Source organism: Hyperolius riggenbachi, chromosome 4 (genome assembly GCF_040937935.1).
Source record: "Hyperolius riggenbachi isolate aHypRig1 chromosome 4, aHypRig1.pri, whole genome shotgun sequence".
Taxonomy (NCBI): Eukaryota; Metazoa; Chordata; class Amphibia; order Anura; family Hyperoliidae; genus Hyperolius; species Hyperolius riggenbachi.
Window position 1 is genome coordinate 166,673,668 of NC_090649.1, and position 23,531 is coordinate 166,697,198.

The following is a 23,531-nucleotide window of genomic DNA, read 5'->3' on the forward strand; positions in this document are numbered from 1 at the left end:
TTTACTGCCTCTGACTGAAGCCAATCCTGATGTCATTTTCTCCCTTACTCTTTTCTTCTCCTCTGTTTGAAATGGTGTCTGCATTGCCCACCCTCCTCCCCACTGAGCTCTGTGGTAGGAACTGCACTGTCATATGTTTGTTGTTGTTGTTGATATGTAGTTTGCTTTGTAAATGCATGTGAGCAGAGCATACATCAGATTTCACCAACTTCTGCAGAGGGGTGAGGTGATTTAGCTTCTATTTTGTCTACTCAGCCTCCTGTCACACAATCTCCCTGAACTGCCCTCAGCCAATCCGCCAGGAGCAGGAATGTGGGAGGGGTAGAAGGCGGGATAACAAGTCTTTTTTTTAGCTTTCCTCTCTCCGGCAAAATACGCGAATAGAGCCAGGGGGACTGAGATAAGATTCATCACAGCAGACACATGTATGATTACATTGGGATGCTTGCAATTCAGATTGCATTTAGACTACTTAATAAACACAGAGCAGTGTGCATTTGGAATTTTGTTTTCTGGCTGTCAATCCCTCTTTAAAAATACATGCATTTCAGAAATGCCAATTAACATACCCCTAACCAGGGGTCAAAAAAATGAATGAAGCCCATAGCGGGCTAGATTACCTTTTCAGAAGTGTTCTGACACTGCTCGTTGTCTCTGGGGTCCATCTATTTCCTTGATCCTCTTCATATTTGACGGGATACTCCAGTCTAATGCTAAAACCAGAAAGTACTCCCTAGTGGCGCCGCATGACTCAAAACTGTGTAAGCACAGCAGAAGAACTGCGCAGGCACACTTCAAAACTTTCGCTACTGCAGTTCAGAATAGCCGCGCAATGTTCAGATGAACTTCCAGAAGGTGCGGAAGTTGTAAGGACCAGGGATGGGCTTTATTTCATAGGTTTTCCCATGGTTCAGGTGTACTTAAACATTATCACCAAAACAGCATATCATCCATTTTCACTGATGCACATCCTCTTAGTACATACATTAAACTATAGAAACAAAACATAGAGGGAACTTTCTGCTGTCTGCAAGGAAAGTCACTGGTTCCATGGTTGGGTGAAAATTGTATGCATGATTTGCTATTACCTAGCTAGTCAGAGCACACAGTCTAGTAGTAAGTTTATTTACTGATTCAAGTTAGTGGAAAAATTGTTGTATGACTTTTCTAAATCCACTATCTGTGGTCATTTTCCTAGTTAACAGGAATGTATCTCAGGCCTCAGACTGTTCTAGCACTCGTACTTCCAATCTTTAGGCTGGCAGACAAGCATTCATGAAAAACAGGCATCAGGAAAAAAGGGCCCAGGGTTTGCCGCTAGTACAATCTCACTAAAATTAGCGATTTTCTACAACTGAATTTCCATAGTAGAATATTGGTAATATTTACTGATATTTTACTATGGCTAAACCTAACCCCACTCTCACATAGAACCCTCCCTCTACTGATGCCTAACCCTAAGACCCCCCTGGTGGTGCCTAACCCTAAGACTCCCCTGGTGGGGCCTAACCCTAAGACCCCCCCTCCCGGTGGCGCCTAACCCTAAATCCCCTCTTTAAGCTAACCCCCGCCCGTCTGCAAACCTGCAATATGCGACTATGAAGGTAAATTTGGGCACCTGAAGGCGCCCGCTTAGTGGCAAGAAGGGCCATTTTTTGTGGACATAGGCACTGGCTTTTGCATAACTACATTGCAACATTGCATAGCTGGTGCTACGCCAGTATTCACTGACAGGCGCGGAGCTAGGGGGGGTCGGGGTAGGACAAGTGCCCTGGGGCGCCGGGTCCCAAGGGCGCCCAGCTGAGCTTCGGGTTTTTTTGTTGTTGCGGGGCTGAGGCTGAGGGGAGCAGCGCAGAGAAGAGAGAGAGCTGTGCGGACGGTGGGGAAGGGGGGCCATCTCCCCCCTCCTTCCCTCACCTTAGGTGCTCTCTCTCTCCCTCGCTGTCCCCTCCAATGTCTGTCCGGTGGCTGGCAGCGGCGGGCGGAACTCACCTCCGTCACGCTCCAGCGCCGCGTCGGAACACCGGCCGGAAGTTCGGGTGCGCAGCCGCTGCTCTGGTCTGGACCAGACCAGAGTAGCGGCAGATCCATCTGGCGCTGCGACGAGACGGAGGTAAGTTCCGCCCGCCGCTGCCAGACACCGGACAGACATTGGAGGGGACAGCGAGGGAGAGAGAGAGCAGCTCTTCTCTGCGCTGCTCCCCTCCTGCTGGGGAGGGGGACACCTGGCTACCTACTCTGGGCACCTATACCTCTGGCTACCTACTCTGGGCACATATACCCCTGGCTACTGGCTACCTACTCTGGGCACATATACCCCTGGCGACCTACTCTGGGCACATATACCCCTGGCTACCTACTCTGGGCACATATACCCCTGCCTACATATATTGGGCACATATACCCCTAACTACATATACTGGGCATATACCCCTGGCTACCTACTCTGGCCACATATAACCCTGGCTACCTACTCTGGGCACATATACCCTGCCTACATATAATGGGCACATATACCCCTAACTACATATACTGGGCATATACTCCTGGCTACCTACTCTGGGCACATATACCCCTGGCTACCTACTCTGGGCACATATACCCCTGCCTACATATATTGGGCACATATACCCCTAACTACATATACTGGGCATATACCCCTGGCTACCTACCCTGGGCACCTATACCCCTGGCTACCTACTCTGGGCACCTATACCCCTGGCTACCTACTCTGGGCACATATACCCCTGGCTACCTACTCTGGGCACATATACCCCTGGCTACCTACTCTGGGCACATATACCCCTGCCTACATATACTGGGCATATATACCCCTGGCTACATATACTGGGCATATATACCCCCTGGCTACGTGGACTGAGCATATATACCCCCTGGCTACATATACTGGGCATATATACCCCTGGCTACATATACTGGGCATATATACCCCCTGGCTACGTGGACTGGGCATATATACCCCCTGGCTACATATACTTGGCATATATACCCCTGGCTACATATACTGGGCATATATACCCCTGCCTATATATACTGGGCATATATACCCCCTGGCTACATATACTGGGCATATATACCCCCTGGCTACATATACTTGGCATATATACCCCTGGCTACATATACTGGGCATATATACCCCTGCCTATATATACTGGGCATATATACCCCCTGCCTACATATATTGGGCATATATACCCCTGGCTACATATACTGGGCATATATACCCCCTGGCTACGTGGACTGGGCATATATACCCCCTGGCTACATATACTGGGCATATATACCCCTGGCTACATATACTGGGCATATATACCCCTGGCTACATATACTGGGCACATATACGCCTGACTATATATACTGGGCACATATTATTCTCCTGGCTACATATACTGGGCATATATACCACTGGCTACATATACTGGGCACATATCCCTCTGGCTACATATACTGGGCACATATACCCCTGGCTAACTGTTCTGTGGACATCTCTACCCCTGGCTACCTGTTCTGGGGACATCTATACCGCTGGCCACCTATTCTGGGGACATCTATACTGCTGGCCACCTATTCTGGGGACAACTATAGACCTGGGGCTACCTATTTTTGGGGAACCACGTCAGATTGAGTGTATTTTGGAGAACTGCTGCCAGGTGAGAGGTGTCTACCATATTAAGGGGGCATTCTACCTATTTATGTGAAATGCTGTCTATTTATGTGACTCATGACTGCTGAATTTGTCTTTTTGGGGGCCTCATGGTTACTGAATTTGTCTTGTTGGGGGCCTCATGATTTGTTGGGGGCCTCAAGATCGCTGAATTTGTCTTGTTGGGGGCCTCATGATTGCTAAATTTGTCTTGTTGGGGGCCTCATGATTGCTGAGTTGGTTATGTTGGGGGCCTCATGATTGCTGAATTTGTCTTGATGGGGGGGGGCTCATGATTGCTGAATTTGTCTTGGAACATGCTGGAAGGTACATACTGAGGGAGGGTGGGTGAGCGTGAGCCTGCTAACCTCCATATACATTTGGCTCCACCCATAACCACGCCCACATTTATTATGTGACCACGCCCCTTTTTGGCGCGGCGCGCGGCGCGCTGCGCGCGCCGCAACCTTAACTTTGGGGGGGCGCATTAATAGTCTTTGTCCCCGGGCGCTGAAAATCCTAGCTACGCCTCTGTTCACTGAACCTGCCCATTACTAATTACAAAATCCCACAACCACAAGCACAGAACAACATGGTTGGCTGGGAGTCACGCACTGTGAACTTTCTTTTTTTAATACAGGTTATCAAATAGAGTGCACTATAATGTATTCTTGCATTCCAAATCAAATACATTCATTTATAACAAACTATTATTATCAGTATCTTTATGTATAGTGCTTTACATAGTATACAGTCATGCCACTAACGCTCAGAGGAGCTCATAATCTATTCCTCACCATAGTCATAGACCAGTGTTTTTAAGATGTGGGAGGAAACTGGAGTACTGGAGAAATCTCCTGCAAACACGAGGAGAGCATGCAAACTCCATACAGATAGTGTCTTGACTAACAATTGAACCTGGGATTCAGTGCTGCATGGTCAGAGTGCTTTATATTTGCCACCATGCCAATCATACAGATTAGACCACTTATGTTTCAGTTTCCTGATGCAAATTACTGACTTATCCATATCTGGTATATAAGAGGTAATACCAGGTGCCAAATAGGTGCCAAAAGGAAGATTGAGAGGGGCGGGGAGAGGCAGCGATCAGCGTAGATGGCAGAGCTACAGCCATAAGCTCTGCCTCTATGAGGAAGCGCTCCCTGGACCTAGCGGAGGGGATTTGGGCGGTATAAACCCCTCGTTTTGCCACGGGGATGCGGCCGTTTAGCATTAGCTATAGTGCTTTACATAAATACTAGTTAAAAATTGGAATTTATCTATATGTTTTTGGGCTGTGGGAGGAAACCAGTGCCCGTAGGAAACCCAGGTATGGCCTACTCTAGAGTACCAATACTGTAAGGCATTTTTTTGCTGATCTTTGCTTAAGATTTGCAAGGGGATAGGATTATGGCACACTTTATGTGCACAGAAAATGACTGGCAGGAATACCGTAGTTGTGCACTTGTTAGGAAGCCTGTTAAAAATAAGGTTGACAAACTGAAACAATGGTTTAGTTGACCTTGCAGTGAACTCCCTCCAGGCAGAAGCGTGTCTAGGGAAAATAGAGCCTACGGTTAAGATTGAAATCTGAACCATTAAGTATATGTAGGTATGCACACCTAAATGAAAGACATAAATGCTTCAACCTGTAAGAGTGCTCAGCCGGTAAACCGGACCCAATATGGGTCTTACCAAATTCACTATATACAAAAAAGACTGGCACACCAAGCCGTTGTGTTGCATAAACATATGTATTGAAAAAATATGACACAAAGAATATAGGCAGTGGGCTACAAACAGCAAAAAAAGAGCCCAACAAAAAGGGTGCAAATGCTAAAAAGGCATTTAACATACGGTAGGCAGGCTGTGAAATACATAGTATGAACACTCTAATACAACTGATCACTGCCAAATGAAATCTTTATTAAAGGGTAAGGAAAGTCCCCTGGTGATGCATCACCAGGGTACTTTCCTTACCCTTTGATAAAGATTGCGAGACAGCGCTGTCAGGGTAATTTCATACCATTGTTTGTCATATGTCACTGCATTTGCCTGCCAGAACGCTCTTGCTTAAAGCATCCAGTTACTGTTTGTCTATGCTATTTCATTTGGTAATGATCAGTTGTATTAGAGTGTTCATACTATGTATTTCACAGCCTGCTTATATTCTTTGTGACATATTTTTTCAATTCATATGTTTATGCAACACAACGGCTTGGTGTGCCAGTCTTTTTTGTATATAGTAAGATTGAAATCTGCCCTGGGGTAGAGAAGGAAGGGGAGGGTTCACCATCCAAATATTTAAGGTGTAGTCACAGTTTAATTGGTTGTGTCCAAGCTGACATGAAGCATGGCCTGTAAAAATGAAGTAAAGCAATAGGTCAGCCTGTATATTACCTAAATAAAAGTTGGGCAGTTGTCCCCCAAATAATGCAACCAGGGAGACAAATTCCCCACAGATGAAAACTAGAATCTAGATGCAGAACCTCAGGGATGCTATAGAGCAGCACCCCAGTACGAGGTGCCCATGGCACATGCCATAGAATTGGTTTCTAACACAATTCTCAATTTTTCTTAAATTTTCAAATTTTTGAAGATTACAGGCATACTTTAAGATAAGCACATTTGAGGTCAACCTGTTCTTCAAGGGAACCTGAAGCAGTAGGTATATGGAGGTCGCCATATTCCACAAAGGCTTGCACCACTGTGTAAAATATAGCTCTTTATTCAAAAAATATTCAACAGTCATCCAGTAAAAATGGCCACAGCTGGATGACTTTTTAATATTTTTTTGAATAAAGAGCTATATTTTACATGGTGGTGCCAGCCTTTGTGGACTTTGTTGCTTATAAGTCACATGGTACTGTGGCTTGAGGCATTGGCACACCACACGACTTTTGTTCATGGGTGCTCCCTTCCCTTGTGTGTTTATCCATATTTATTTCCTTGTAAGCCATACCAACTGCCTGGCGCCCTGCTTATCATTATGGCATACAGCTTATCTTGTCAGATTTTTGTCAGAAACACCTGACCCGCATGCTTGTTCAGGGTCTATGGATAGAAGTATTGTAAGTAGAGGATCAGCTTGACAGCCAGGCAACTGTTATTGTTTAACATTAAATAAATATGTGAGCCTCCATGTACCTCTCACTTCAGGTTCCCTATTCCAAGCAGTGTTAACATTGTCTGAATGTTGCTTGCTAGCACTAGTGGCCTGTTCTGCAAAAAGCTCCACACATAGAGACAATGTAGACTCAGTGGTAGACTTTTGTTTTTCTATACTTCAGTTTTTCATTTAGAGACAGTCTTTGCTGTGAACCACCTGGCTACCGTACACTACTGGTACTGGTACTGGTGATAGATCTTTGTGTCAGAGTATAAAACAGGACTGAGTGGTCCAGGCAAAATCTTGGACATGAATATATAAAGTCAGCGCAGGTCTATAGTAATACAGCTTTCATCATTTTTTGGTATACAGGATCTTCGAACAAAAGGGTAAAGAAGCAAGGCTTACCAGATTCCAACAACCCACATTATAAGGTTGTAAACGAGTTTGATAGGTGGTCCGCAGAACTTTCAAATGGTGTCGTTTCACCAGCGATGTTGCACACTACAGATTCCTCCAGAATATAGTAGATATCCTGAGATCGCAGAGACTCACCAAAGGGGAGTCCAGTAGGATAGTGACATGAAAAAGATATACGGCACATCTAAGTGTAAACCGTCTTTATTACATAACAAGTAAAACAATTAAAAACAAGGATAAAGGAAAACTCACATACGGGGCCCGTGCACTGGGAACCCCGAAAAAGTAGCGCGCATAAAATGGTCAATAGAAGACCTCAAATAAAATGGTGCCGCCTGTCGCCTTCCCGACCGGTTTCGCAATCTTGCGTCATCAGGGGAGAAAGGCGACCAGGCGGCCAGCACCAACTTTATAACATTTTTGAATTAAAAAGTGGGAGTGGTTAGGCTCCACCTTATTCAGACTACACTAGTCAAAGGCAGAAAGCATCAAACATGAAATAAAACATTGTGACAAATTGCATTGTGTCAGAGAGACAGTAGCAAAAGATCTCTCAGATAGTGTGAATAAAAAGAGGTGAATGCAATATTACCTGCATATTCAATTCGTAGTAGGCTAGTTAAGGCTAAATTAAAAGCTAGATTGATTACTCTGCCCTAGGGCATATCTTTCCTATGTAGAAGCTTCTTTCTAGATGAAAAGCAGGCACTTCCTGTACCAGAAGTAGTCACTGGAACTCAGGAAGTAGCCTTGCACTCCACCAGGGTCAAGTGGAGCACAAGTTCTTCCTGTGAAGGGAAAAAAAAAAAAAAAAAAATCCAATGCGTATGCAATGACGCATACGATCATAAAAACGTGAACAATGAAGCACATAGCAGTGCAGTGCGGCTATAAATATGCATGAAGTGTACTCAGGTGTGCAATGAAAAGCGCGTCTAATGTACTATACTAAGAAGGTGCATAAATCTGTATGCATAGTAAAAACAATGAAATGATAAAACAGCCTCCATGGGAGCTCCAGGGACCTTAAGTGGTGAAAGTGAAGAACATCCATAGTGATCATGCAAGACAGATCCCATAGGTATCCGATAGATGGAAATCATGCAAAGTTATGCAAATGTATATACACAGCAGTGTAATGCGGCTATGACTACGCATAAAGACTACTTAAGCGTGCCATAAAGAGCACATCTAAAGTGAAAGCGGTCTCTACTACAATGTAGAACACGCATGCGGCGAAGCATAAAGCAACAAAAAGCGCACATAGGGACAAAAATCCACTGCGAGCATCTAAACCGACATATACAAAAATATAATTGATCTTATGCTGCAATGAAGTCGCATTTAGTTAAAATAAAAAAAAAAAAAAAAAAAAAAAAATGCGTATGCAGTGACGCATACGATCATAAAAGCGTAAACAATGAAGCACATAGCAGTGCAGTGCGACTATACATATGCATGAAGTGTGCTTAGGTGTGACATGAAAGGCACGTCTAATATACTGTACTAAGAAAGTGCATAAATCTGTATGTATAGTGGAGACAATGAAATGATAGAACAGCCTCCGTGGGAGCTCTGGGGACCTCAAGTGGTGAAAGTGAGGAGCATCCATAGTGATCATGCAAGACAGATCCCATAGGTATCCGATAAATGGAGATTATGCAAAATTATGCAAATTCATATACTCAGCCGTGTGGTGCGGCTATGATTATGCATAGAAAACTCCATGCACCGATAACAGAGGACAACAGACAGCACTCTGTGGGGTAGGGAGCAACAAAAGGAAAAAGAGGGACCACGACCTCCCAATATATCCTATCAAAATTAAGAGGGTATATAAATTTGTATGCTTGGTGAAAAAACAGTGACAGAATAGAACAGCCTCAAACGGAGCTCCGAGGGCATCTAGTGGTGAAATGAGAAACAGTCACAATAATCGTGCAAGACAGGCCCCAAAGGAAACAGTGAAATTTATGCAAAAAATTAAAAATTATTAAAAAATATTAAAAATGCAGTCAAATTGACCAGTATATGCGGGCCTTACAAAAAAGCATGCAAATGTATGGAAAATAAAAAATATGATAAAGCATTAAGAATTATTGATAAAACAGTTTACATCCAGTTCAATATTCAAACCAGCTGGACTGAGGGTATTCAGTCTAAAGATCCATTCAGTTTCTAATCTCGATATATCTCTTTCTAAATTTTGTCCCCTCCAGCATCTTTTAGTACCATCGATAACACAAAACTTCAAGCCTGAGGGGTTCCTGTCGTGATGGAGGGCAAAATGTTTTGAGACCGAATGATCCTTAAACCCTTTACGTATAAGGTAGACGTGTTCTCCCAATCTTTCTTTAAAGGTTCTAGTGGTTCTACCTACATATCTCAGTCCACAAGGACATTCTAAAAGATAAACTATATGTGTGCTTTCGCATGTGAAAAGACGTCTAATCTGCAGTGTGGGACTTCGGTGATCATTCCCAGCAAAGGAAGTAATTTTTCTGGGCATATTAATGCAAGCCTTACAACCTTTGCATTTCTTGCATCGAAAAAAACCTTTTAGGGGTAATAAATGGGCAGAGGCAGTTTTAGGTGGATCTATATGGCTATGTACAAGGCGATCTCTAAGATTAGGCGCTCTCCTGAAGATAACTCCCGGATTGTCCGCAAGCATAGGACCAATCACTGGATCACTCCTCAGGAGATGCCAATTCTTGTACAAAACTTTTTTTATGTCTTTGTGTTGGATATTATATTGAGTGAGAAAGTTAATGCCATTCTGTTTAGTAGTATCCACTGTTCTACAGAAAGTCGGCGTTGCGATGGGCGCGAAGTACGCGCCCAGCCTCGCAAATCTCTTTCTTTCCTGCTGGGAGGAGATCTTCATTAAAACTGATCTTTTTCCTCAATTACTGTTATACAAGAGGTACATAGATGATGTGGTGGTCATCTGGAGGGGGGATTTAAATTCTTTACAACCCTTTATTCAACATATTAATAATAACACGGATAATTTGGTCTTTAACTGTGTCTGTAGCTCCTCAGAGATAAATTTTTTGGATTTAGTGATTTCTCTTGACAACAATCAATTTACTACAAAAACCTTTTTCAAAGAGACTGACAGAAATATCTTTATTCCTACTACTAGTTGTCACTATCGTCCATGGCTTAAGGGGGTACCTAGGAGTCAATTCCACCGTGTGCGTAGGAATTGCTCATCCCAAACTGATTATTTTATCCAAAGTGACCTTCTTATCTCTAGATTTAAAGATAAAGGCTACCCGGCCTCAGACCTTGTATCTGTGAGGGATGAGATTGGTCAGGAGGTCCGGTCTTTCACCAAGAGGAATAGAACAGTGGATACTACTAAACAGAATGGCATTAACTTTCTCACTCAATATAATATCCAACACAAAGACATAAAAAAAGTTTTGTACAAGAATTGGCATCTCCTGAGGAGTGATCCAGTGATTGGTCCTATGCTTGCAGACAATCCGGGAGTTATCTTCAGGAGAGCGCCTAATCTTAGAGATCGCCTTGTACATAGCCATATAGATCCACCTAAAACTGCCTCTGCCCATTTATTACCCCTAAAAGGTTTTTTTCGATGCAAGAAATGCAAAGGTTGTAAGGCTTGCATTAATATGCCCAGAAAAATTACTTCCTTTGCTGGGAATGATCACCGAAGTCCCACACTGCAGATTAGACGTCTTTTCACATGCGAAAGCACACATATAGTTTATCTTTTAGAATGTCCTTGTGGACTGAGATATGTAGGTAGAACCACTAGAACCTTTAAAGAAAGATTGGGAGAACACGTCTACCTTATACGTAAAGGGTTTAAGGATCATTCGGTCTCAAAACATTTTGCCCTCCATCACGACAGGAACCCCTCAGGCTTGAAGTTTTGTGTTATCGATGGTACTAAAAGATGCTGGAGGGGACAAAATTTAGAAAGAGATATATCGAGATTAGAAACTGAATGGATCTTTAGACTGAATACCCTCAGTCCAGCTGGTTTGAATATTGAACTGGATGTAAACTGTTTTATCAATAATTCTTAATGCTTTATCATATTTTTTATTTTCCATACATTTGCATGCTTTTTTGTAAGGCCCGCATATACTGGTCAATTTGACTGCATTTTTAATATTTTTTAATAATTTTTAATTTTTTGCATAAATTTCACTGTTTCCTTTGGGGCCTGTCTTGCACGATTATTGTGACTGTTTCTCATTTCACCACTAGATGCCCTCGGAGCTCCGTTTGAGGCTGTTCTATTCTGTCACTGTTTTTTCACCAAGCATACAAATTTATATACCCTCTTAATTTTGATAGGATATATTGGGAGGTCGTGGTCCCTCTTTTTCCTTTTGTTGCTCCCTGTTGCTGTCTGTTGTCCTCTGTTATCGGTGCATGGAGTTTTCTATGCATAATCATAGCCGCACCACACGGCTGAGTATATGAATTTGCATAATTTTGCATAATCTCCATTTATCGGATACCTATGGGATCTGTCTTGCATGATCACTATGGATGCTCCTCACTTTCACCACTTGAGGTCCCCAGAGCTCCCACGGAGGCTGTTCTATCATTTCATTGTCTCCACTATACATACAGATTTATGCACTTTCTTAGTACAGTATATTAGACGTGCCTTTCATGTCACACCTAAGCACACTTCATGCATATGTATAGTCGCACTGCACTGCTATGTGCTTCATTGTTTACGCTTTTATGATCGTATGCGTCACTGCATACGCATTTTTTTTTTTTTTTATTATTATTTTAACTAAATGCGACTTCATTGCAGCATAAGATCAATTATATTTTTGTATATGTCGGTTTAGATGCTCGCAGTGGATTTTTGTCCCTATGTGCGCTTTTTGTTGCTTTATGCTTCGCCGCATGCGTGTTCTACATTGTAGTAGAGACCGCTTTCACTTTAGATGTGCTCTTTATGGCACGCTTAAGTAGTCTTTATGCGTAGTCATAGCCGCATTACACTGCTGTGTATATACATTTGCATAACTTTGCATGATTTCCATCTATCGGATACCTATGGGATCTGTCTTGCATGATCACTATGGATGTTCTTCACTTTCACCACTTAAGGTCCCTGGAGCTCCCATGGAGGCTGTTTTATCATTTCATTGTTTTTACTATGCATACAGATTTATGCACCTTCTTAGTATAGTACATTAGACGCGCTTTTCATTGCACACCTGAGTACACTTCATGCATATTTATAGCCGCACTGCACTGCTATGTGCTTCATTGTTCACGTTTTTATGATCGTATGCGTCATTGCATACGCATTGGATTTTTTTTTTTTTTCCCTTCACAGGAAGAACTTGTGCTCCACTTGACCCTAGTGGAGTGCAAGGCTACTTCCTGAGTTCCAGTGACTACTTCTGGTACAGGAAGTGCCTGCTTTTTATCTAGAAAGAAGCTTCTACATAGGAAAGATATGCCCTAGGGCAGAGTAATCAATCTAGCTTTTAATTTAGCCTTAACTAGCCTACTACGAATTGAATATGCAGGTAATATTGCATTCACCTCTTTTTATTCACACTATCTGAGAGATCTTTTGCTACTGTCTCTCTGACACAATGCAATTTGTCACAATGTTTTATTTCATGTTTGATGCTTTCTGCCTTTGACTAGTGTAGTCTGAATAAGGTGGAGCCTAACCACTCCCACTTTTTAATTCAAAAATGTTATAAAGTTGGTGCTGGCCGCCTGGTCGCCTTTCTCCCCTGATGACGCAAGATTGCGAAACCGGTCGGGAAGGCGACAGGCGGCACCATTTTATTTGAGGTCTTCTATTGACCATTTTATGCGCGCTACTTTTTCGGGGTTCCCAGTGCACGGGCCCCGTATGTGAGTTTTCCTTTATCCTTGTTTTTAATTGTTTTACTTGTTATGTAATAAAGACGGTTTACACTTAGATGTGCCGTATATCTTTTTCATGTCACTATCCTACTGGACTCCCCTTTGGTGAGTCTCTGCGATCTCAGGATATCTACTATATTCTGGAGGAATCTGTAGTGTGCAACATCGCTGGTGAAACGACACCATTTGAAAGTTCTGCGGACCACCTATCAAACTCGTTTACAACCTTATAATGTGGGTTGTTGGAATCTGGTAAGCCTTGCTTCTTTACCCTTTTGTTCGAAGATCCTGTATACCAAAAAATGATGAAAGCTGTATTACTATAGACCTGCGCTGACTTTATATATTCATTGCTTGTGTGGACTTTTGGACATTGTCCTTCTCGGCTGCGGTCGCCTTCTGCCTCGGCGCTGACACTTGTTTTTTATTTTTTTTTTGTTTTTTATTAAAATCTTGGACATATTTAAACAGTTTAGGAAGAAACATCTATCTGGCTGCCAATGTCTATAAACTGTACTTTGGACAGTTAGAAGATTTCATGTAAACCAGGGCCAGGTTTAACACTAGGCATATGGCTAGTGGTGCCAGTGTTCTGGGAAGCGGCTGTTGTTGGGTTGTAAACCCGCGCTCACCATCCTCGACCCACACTAAAGTAACTGTCTCTTGAGTATAGAGAGCTGGATGGTTGGCCTAAATGGGCAATCCATTTCAAACTGTCCATCCTTATTTGTATGCTCCAGGGATGGTGACATCAGCATAGCACCAGGATGGTGACCACAGGATGCCCTATTACGCTGTTGAGGAAGGAGGAGAGAGTTTATGGAACCAGAGCTTCTGTCCCTATAGATTCCCGAGATGCAAATCCAACCTTGATTTAAGCAATACACTTCCTGTTACAGAAAAAAGAGGAATGAGATCAGGATCAAAATAATGCTGTGCAGATCATACTGATCTGAGTTACTGCTTTGCTCTGAGGCTAGAAAATAAAAATCCCATGATTAATTCAAGTCACTTGTGTCAGTTTGAAACTAGATAAAAAACAGTTTTGGTCGGGGTCAACCTTTAATATTTAGATTCTTGAGTCTTTTATACTCTAATTCAGCAACTTACATACATTTGATTAACTCTAATCTTTTTTTTCTGTTGGTAATAACAGTATGAAAGTAGATACCTGAATCTTGCGAGTCTCAAGGGATATGGGATGTCATTTTGCTCTGGAATTAATGGGATCTCATTTTCGACTTCTGTAATTTTTTTCTCCTAGCTACTTTCACAAATAAAAAGTCAAATTACAGTGCAGCTGCAGTGTTCAGAGAGCTCCGTTCTTCAAGGTGACCACCATTTGTTTCATGAAAGCTGATTTTGACTTTGTATTGATTTCGGTCCTCAGGATCACATAACATTAATGGGCTGCCTGAAGATTTTCTATCAATGAAAACTGCTATGTTAATTTTGAGTCAGGATAGTACTTCGTTGCATTGATGGTGTCAAGAAAATAAATTACATTTTATTTGATGAAAAAAGTCTACCTGATATTTAACACACTTCATTTTGCAGGTCCTAAGGGAGATACAGGAGACATAGGACTGCCAGGGCCACACGGAGCTATCGGTCCACCAGGTCCAAAAGGCTATAAAGGAGACAAGGGTCTGTACGAATGATTAAGTATTGATTTCAGCTCCAATGTTTAAGAGAAACAGAAAATCAAACAAAAGATATTTTGCTGAATACTATCACAATACCTTGTAATGCTTTGAACTTGTGCAGAAATGTTATTGTGACAGGGAGATTGACACTCTGTAGTGTTGTTCCTAGTGTGTTACTCTATGTGCCTGTCAAAGGATCATGGGAGGCTGAATCAAACGATCTAAGAACCCTGATTTAGATAGGTAAGGGACTGCACGAGGCTAGTGGCCTTGTAGAAGGCGTGGCTGACTGGGACTGCAGTAGTAAATGGCTCCATTAGGCTCAATAATAATAACAATGTGCACAATTCCCTATACATCACTTGCCTGAACATATATCAAATAAATAAAATGAATAATTCAAATAAAGGCAGTGCGATGGCTGGTGATGCCTCTTTTGCTACCACTGTGCCAGGGGCATAACTACACATGCCCCCCCCCCCCCCCCCAGCAAAATTTTGATGGGTTTCCTTAACCACTTGAGGACCAGAGATTTATACCCCCCTAATGACCAGGCCATTTTTTACAATTCTGCACTTCACAACTTTAACGGTTTATTGCTCAGTTATACAACTTAGCACGCAAATTAAATGTACCCCCTTTTCTTCTCACTAATAGAGCTTCCTTTTAGTGGTCTCTGATTGCTGCTGCGATCTTTAGTTTTTTAATAAAAATGATCATTTTTTTAAAAACATATTTCTTTTACCCCCCTCACACACACACGCACACGCACGCACATACACATACTAAATTAGCCCTAGACTACGTTACAAACACTACACTCTACACCAGGCTTTTTCAACCAGGGTTCCTTGAGTACTCTGCAGGGGATCCTTGGCATTTTTCCCCATCATGGGGGTTGTGGTAAGTATCATAGATAGCACTCTATAATAGGGGGTACTGTAAAAAGGAGCACTAAATTGGTTGTCAGAATAATAATGAGCACATTGATAAAAAGCACTAGAATAAGGAGACATTATAATGAAGGGCACTGTAATAGGGGGTAGTGGCATAAACAGCCACACTTTTAAAGACCATGCCACCGGCAGAATAATTCAGGGGTTCCTTGAGATCCAAAAATTACTTGCAGGGTTTCCTTTGGATCTAAAAAGTATTTGCAGGGTTCCTCCAGGGTAAAAAGGTTGAGAAAGGTTGCTCTACATACAGAGGCATATGTCTATGATAAGGATTAGATTGTGAGCCCCTCTGAAGGACAGCAAAGGGACAAGGCAGATCTTTGTACAGCGCTGCGCTAGATCGCAGCGTTATACACAATTTTATTTACTTTTTTTAATGTAATAACAGCCTGCCAGCTCTGATTGCGGTCTGGCAGGCTGATCTCTGTGTGCTGCTGTGTTGACTGCAGGGAGCGCACGCTCGAGCAATCGCTCGTTCCCTGCAAATCTCACCTCTCACAAGATGATGCCATATAGCGTCCTGGAGGAACAAGAGAGCCACTCTGTGGCCTCCAATCTGCATTAGGCGGTTGCAGGGCGCTTAATGTTTATAACCATTCCTTTGCCTCTTCTTGGTGTTCTTCACAGCAGTTCGTTTTACAAGGCTCATGAAACAAGTGTGAGTATTGGAATCTTCACACCCAGTGGCGTAGCTAGGAAGTTGTGGGCTCCAGTGCAGGTTTTACATTGGGGCCCCCCAAGCACTCTATACATAGCAATTAATACAACGCACTAAAAGCAATCAAGGACAACCACAATGCAAAATGGGGACAGGGAACAGTTAGTTAATGATCACTGCTATTCAAAGCATGTACAGAAGTTATTATTATCAGTACAGGAACAATAAAGAGCTCATAATGTGGTTGAGAGTGGGCCTCTCGGGGCCCGTCTGGCCCAACAACCTCTGCACTCCCTATTGCTATTCCACTGTTCACTCCCATAACCCATGTAGTCACAAAAACACCTGATCTGGAGTATCAGAAAAAGGGGACGTTAGTAGCTGGGGCCCTCCCACACCTCTGGGCCCCCCTGCAGTCACAGGGGCTGCTCCCCCTAGTTACACCCCTGCACTGTGCACATGTGTGCCTGTGAGCATGTGCAGCGTGTCAGAAGTGGGACAGAAAAGTAGAAGAACTTAAAAGAAAAAGAACAGAACATAAAAAAAGAAGAAGAAGCTTTAGAAGGCATTTACAGATGACAATGAAGAAAGAATAGTTACCATAAGATGAAAGAAGGTTGCAGAACAGAAGAAAGAAGTCTAGAGATAAAAATGGAAGAGCACAGATGAAAGAAGAAACAATATATTTGTATTGATTATTTGTAATTACATTTATTTTTATCTTTGGATTATAACCCTTGAGGCATCTCTTCTTTGGACTAAAGTGATGCTTTAGAAAGGTGATTTTCAAAATTATTTACAATAGGGGCCAATGCCAAGGGCTACTGGCATCTACTTTTTGATCATTTACAAACTAGTCATTTTACACTGTTAGATAACAGGCTCTGGGCAATGTCGCACTCACGTCTGCATGCAAACGCACCAAGTACCCCTGTGCGAACACGCAACCCGGTCAGTTCAGTCATCATTCAGTCCTGTGGCCAGTCAGTTTTGCAACAAGTTAGTAGTGTCAGTTCAGTCATAATGAAGGGTGGAGGCGCCCAAAAATGAATATCTCTCAGAATATACGTTATACAGTCATAAATAAATAAATACATGAGGTATCTTACCTCTCTAGATGAACCAACCCAGAAAAACAAGGTTTTAGATCAGATAAGATTTATTCAAGCACAATTAAAATTCAATTAAAATTGGACCAAGCGGGGACAATGATTTCCCTGTAGGCAATATACAGTGGTTGCAGGTTCTGCAACCCACCTTTGAGAGTATAACTACTCTTGTAATATTGAGCTAATTTTATCTTACGATACTGCACCATTTGGCTCCTTGTCTCATCTTTGTCACACACAGGCTACCGTGGTTCCCCCACAGTGACTGTCCATACTTCTAATTCTAAGTTCAATCATCAGTCAGTTCTGTCAGTTCAGTCATCACTCAGTCCTATCAGTTTTCTCATCACTCAGTTCAGTCATCAGTCGGTCCTGTCTTCAGTCAGACTTGTCAGATCAGTCATCTAAAGGATCTGCTAGTCCTTTTTTCCAGGCCGCCCTTCTAGTCCAGTCCATCTTGCCGGTCCACCCTGCCTGCCCTTCCTGCCAGTCTGCAAAGCCCATCCTTTGTGCCAGTTCCAACTACCAATTTTCCTGTCAATACTCCCCGCCAGTCCTTCCTTCGAACACTTCTCCTCTATGGAGGAGCAATCTCAGGGGTTGAGACCTGTTGACAACTAGGTAGCAAAGTAGTTCGTCCCCCACTAGGGGTGACAACCCATCATTCCTTGCGGGGTGCCCTGGTGAAGACCCATGGTCACTCGGAGGGAATAGGGACATTGGGGGGGGGCACACCCTAGCAGGGGGCAAGAAAATAGTTGCCCAAGTTTGCTCACACAATGAAAATGTCTGTAGTTTTAGTGTCAATTAATAAATACACACAGATAACATAAGTTAATTAAATAATTTCAAACATCCAAGTTCAAAGGGACCTGTAACGACTGACTATTTTCAAACATTTTGATCACTTAGAATTTTAGTTTGCCTTTAAAGCCCAAAATTCCTTTACAAGACCCAGCTGTGCACCACTCAATGCAGCACAGATTTCAGCAACTACAGCTCTGAACCCAAATAACCTGTGTACTCCTCAAGCAAATAACTCAACAAGGAAAATGTACGGTCCAATAAAAAGAAGACAATATGCCTGACAGCAGCTGGCCATCCATAAATGCAGCCAACAATACCCATCATATAGACACTACAAAAGCAGAATATCACAGGTGCAATGCTGCTATTTTCATGCACTCCTCAATGCACTCCACAATGCCCAGCATAGACAGATAAGTACCCTTTTAATGCTCCAAACTGTAAAATGTTATCTCAAAAACAGATGTTATATTATATCAAGCAGATAGCAGTAATCACAACAGTAAGGGCCCGTTTCCACTAGAGCGAATCTGCATGCGTTTCCTGCATGCAGATTCGCATAGCCAATATAAGTGGATGAGACGGTTTCCACTTGTCAGAATTTCTGAGCGTTTTTCTGTGCAAAAAAATCTGCACGGCAGAGCCCTCAGAATTCGCATACCGCACACCGCTATGCGAATCGCTTACAATGTATTTAATAGGAAAAACACATGTGGTTTTAGCATGCGATTTTTACCGTGATTTCGCATGCGATTTCGCATGAAAACAATGTAAAAATCACACAGCTACTGACATAACTTACTTAAGATGGCGCCGGACTCGGACGCCTCGGCTACAGGGCTCTGGCCTTTTCTGCTTTTTTGATGGAGGTCTCTCCCTCCACTCACCTCTGGGCTTGCCTATTGCTGGGGTAGGAGGTGGAGGTCATCGGCAGTGTCGGTCTGGCTGGTCACGGACCGCGGTGTGGGATGGCCGGTGAAGAGGATCAGCCCACGTGCAGCGCACAGGAGAGGCAGCACAGAGATCTGCCGGTGAAGAGGATCAGCCCACGTGCAGCGCGCAGGAGAGGCAGCACGGGGATCTGCCGCCACTGCCGCCGGACCATCAGCGACACCATCCGCGCCGACCTCACGGCGGCATTGTGGCCAGGATGGCTCCCAGCGGAGACGCTCACGTCCTCCGCACATTCCAGACATGGAGGACTGGCCAGGATGCAGGCCACCGGCGGGTCGGGTGCGCCCGGCTTCACACACCACCTGCAGCCGAACAGCTGACCAGCTGTTCGGTCTTCTGTGCACTGGCACTTTTGTTGCTGCCCGGCTGCTGCCCCGAGCCAGCCCCTCAACCACCGCCACGACAGCTCCAACACCTGGGCTCACGGGAAGCTGCTGACCCTAGGCTCGGGCATCCACGTGGTGCGGGTAGTATGCACCAGCTCTGCAGGAGCACTCATCCTCCGCAGCCCGGGATCAACGAGGCTGCAAGATCCCTCCCCCTCTACCACGTGGGCCGCTGCGTCGGTGCCTAGGACTCCAGGATGCCAGCCCTGAGCATGTAGGTCACTCTATGCGCACAGGAGGCCTTACCACCGCTGCTTCCTGCCGGGCCACCCACATGGAAGAGATCCTCAGGCTGAACTCCGGCGAGGGTCTTCACCAGCCACAGCCTCCAGCCTGCTCGACTGCCCAGTGTCCACTTCTGCCACTGCCGAGGTCCATGTCGGTCTGCACCACCCAGCCTGGAGGATCAGCGGTCAGCCTGCACCACCACCCAGCAGCCCTGAAGATCAGTGGCCCACCTGCCGACTTTCCACAGGAATGGACACTGTCCGGACTGATTGTCGGACCCAGGGGTGCTTTTAACTTGCAGCCCTGGGGGGGACTCTGCCTCTGTCTCTCCCCTCTTGCCCTGGTTCTTGTTCTTTTTCTTTCTTTCCTCAGTCTCTCTTTGGCTATCCCTTTTCTTTCTCTCTCTCTTTCGCTGTCCACTCTTTCCAGGATACACTGCGGGGCGTCTGGAGCTGCTGCGGAGCTGAGCGAGCGCCACCGGCAGATGGCCCCTGGCTGCTCCCCTCACACAGCTCTCCAGACTTCCCCACGTGTCCTTCATTATAGTTATGTGCTGTATATATAGGTATATGCTGCTTTGTACTACTGTACCTGACTGTGTATGTTGGACTGCATGCATGTGTTTGTACCATCTCCGACCCTGTTTGAGCCAAAAATAATTCCAGGTACAACCCCGTTGTACTTGGCGAAATAAACGTGATTCTAATTCTGACATGGTTAAAATCGCATATACACTAACCTATGCGAAATCGCATGTGAAATTGCGGTAAAAATCGCATGCGATTTAGCTCCCGCATGCGATTTCGTCAGCGGGCAATCCGCGGCGATTCCGCACCACACAAGTGGAAACGGGCCTTTACTCTATTAAGCGGTTGATTGGAACCACACTGGAACTGCTGACAGGTTACTGAGATGCACTGGACCACTCTGACATTGTTGGCAAGTGATTGGACAGATAGTGCTGAGTGGGTGGAGCCCCACCTCATGGCCTCCAAATATCTTGAGGGAATGCCAGCTAACATATGGAACAAACATTGTTGACATTTTTTAAATGATAAAAAATAAAATAAGCCTTCCTGTGTTTGCTTGCAACATTACTGTGTACCAGCCTTCTCTTTTCCTCCTCCCCTGTCTCTTTGTCTTTGTATCCTACCCCGCTCTGCATTTTCTATATGTGTTCTCTGTCTGTTTGTCTGTCTCTCTCCTTGGGCTTGATTCACAAAAGGGTGCTAACTTAGTTAGTACGCCTAAAAGCCCCTTAGCACGCATAAAGCCCTTTAGGACGCACAAAGTTTAGCGCAATAAGCTAGCGCGCGCAAACAGCACACCAGGTGCGATCAAACCATTGCAGCGGGTGAGCCCGAAACTTTGCACCATGCGACGTTTCGGGCGCACCTGGTGCAATGTCTCACGCTCACCACACAGCGCTAAACTTTGCGCGCGATCAATAAAAGCTTTGGGCATGCTAACTGCTTAGCACCCTAGTTGTGGATTACACACTTGGCTGAATGACGAGCTTAGGCCTGGTTGACTTCCGCTGGTTACACTGTATGGGTGGTGAGAAGTAGGGGGCGCTTTTCTTTGTTCGGTAGCTTTGGCATAAAGGGGTGTACACACACGATGTAAGAAGGGAACATAAAATGTAAAAGAAACATCTCTTACCCATTAAAACCTTTGACCACATCATAATCAATGCTTACTATCTGGCTAGGCTACATTTCTCTGTTGCAGGAGTGACATGTTTTGTGCAACACTAAGTTATCTGTCTCTATACTACATTGTGCATCCAGCATTTTTTGTTTCTTGTCTATAAAAGACATGAACATCAGTTAAAGAATTGGAGGCTGATCACGGAGCCCCGCTCTGTTTATTTACAGAAGCTTGTGCTAGAGCTTCTGTCAAATCTCGTGTATCGCGAGATCAAGCGCCGGTGGGTCCAGGGGATAATAAGGAAGCCACCCTGCGGCCGCCATCCTGCATTAGGCAGTTGCAGAGTGGTTAAGATGTCCCTCATGCAAAGCGAAATATTTCAAGCCTACAGCTTATGAGAACCCCAAAATGAAAATCTCAGACCATTATAATTTAGTGAAAATGTTCAATATTCTAGGCTCAAAGTGTCAGACTCTAATCAGCTAATTAATCCAAAACACCTGACAAGGGTTCCTATATACAGCAAAGTCTCCTGTATCCGGCATAGGCAGGGAATTGCTCGATGCCGGATACATGTGCTTGCCGGTTGCTTGAGCAACCAGAAGAAAAAGCATGAACCTTCCCACCATGCAGCTGAAAATACTTAGCCTTCAGCGCTGTCTCTACCCTTCCTTTCCTTCCAACCACCTCTGTGCACGGTTCCCGGTGTGTCACCTGATCCGCATCGAGTCACGTGACATGCCGGGAGCCATGCATGGATGCCAGAAAGCAAAAGAGAGATGCAGGAAGAGTAGAGAATGGCGCCCAGAGGCTCAGTAAGTATTTTCTACACTGCAAACCCCCCAAAGCACTGTCCCTGTTATCCCCCTCAGGCATGCCGGTTAGTTGAGACTTCCGGTTGCCCGAGTTCCGTATAACAGGGACTTTGCTGTAAATTAGTTTCACCTGAATTACTAAAATAAACTTTTGCATGATATTTACATTTTTCATGTTTCACCTGTATTGGGCTGAAAGGTTCGATAAAACATATCTCCAATCCTTGTCCTATAGTGTTCAGTAAACATGATGCACCTCTTCCTTTTCCTGTGAAAGCAGCAGTCTGTACTCACTAGCCCATACATTCCTATACAGGCATTCCAGCAGATCATTGTGTCACCTGTCTTTCTTTGTTTTCCTGTCTTCGTAATGATTTCTTTAATGTAACTGGATTTTCAAGTTTGCTATAATTACATTTTCACCTATTTGCTGGCCTTGAGGGATTTGAGATCTTTATCGCACACAGTGCTAATACAGATGTTTCTGTGTAGGTGAGAAAGGTGAGAACGGTGACCAAGGAGCAAATGGGATTCCCGGATTCCCAGGAAAGCCAGGAGATGCAGGTAATGATAATGAATGATGCGCAATTATGTTTGTCTGCTGCTCACCCTGTCTCCCTAGTAATGAAACTCTGCTCTGGTGACTTCTGTTCAAATTGATTCTGTAGAAGAAGAAACAATCCCCCCAGAGATCGCTTGGACACATGCGTGCTGCAGGTAGCAGACAGGCGTACACTGGAAGCTGTCCGTGTGATTAGAGCGCAAACATGTGCTTATGATTAAGAAATTCTGTTTAAATAATTGATTTAACCCATTTAATGCCATGAGAGGGCTTTTAACAGATTGTTACACTCGCTCCCTAAGGGCAAGGAATGCTGGATGTGTTTTCAATAACTGTATAGCAATTATGGGAGCACAGATGCTGCTAGAGCCTGGCGCTAAATTTTGTGGTATTTAAATACATTTTAATTACGGCAGCCTTACAGAATATGTGCGCTCATCACCGGAGGAACAGGACATCCTTAATAACGTATACGCTTCGCTGGTAAGTGGAGCGGTCTAATTTGGGGACGCTATGGTGAATTAATGATATTGTTTCCTGAATGTTGTCGACGAGAAGAATTTCTAAACATGAATAAACCTCAAGTCCATGGAAAGAAATGTAACATGTTTTACATCCGCCTTACACAGCTAAGATTTGGTTTCAAATGGGATTTTTCACAAAAGACAAAAA

General features: G+C 44.0%; 1 protein-coding gene across 1 annotated transcript in view; it reads left to right on the forward strand.

The window, feature by feature from the left end:
* The window catches only part of OTOL1 (otolin 1), a 101,633-nt gene that overhangs the window by 65,298 nt on the left and 12,804 nt on the right, over window positions 1-23,531 (forward strand). Inside the window, exons 6-7 of the mRNA XM_068233311.1 lie at window positions 14,646-14,735; window positions 22,790-22,861. Coding sequence (XP_068089412.1) covers window positions 14,646-14,735; window positions 22,790-22,861 — 162 coding nt within the window. The remainder of the gene's footprint in view (window positions 1-14,645; window positions 14,736-22,789; window positions 22,862-23,531) is intronic.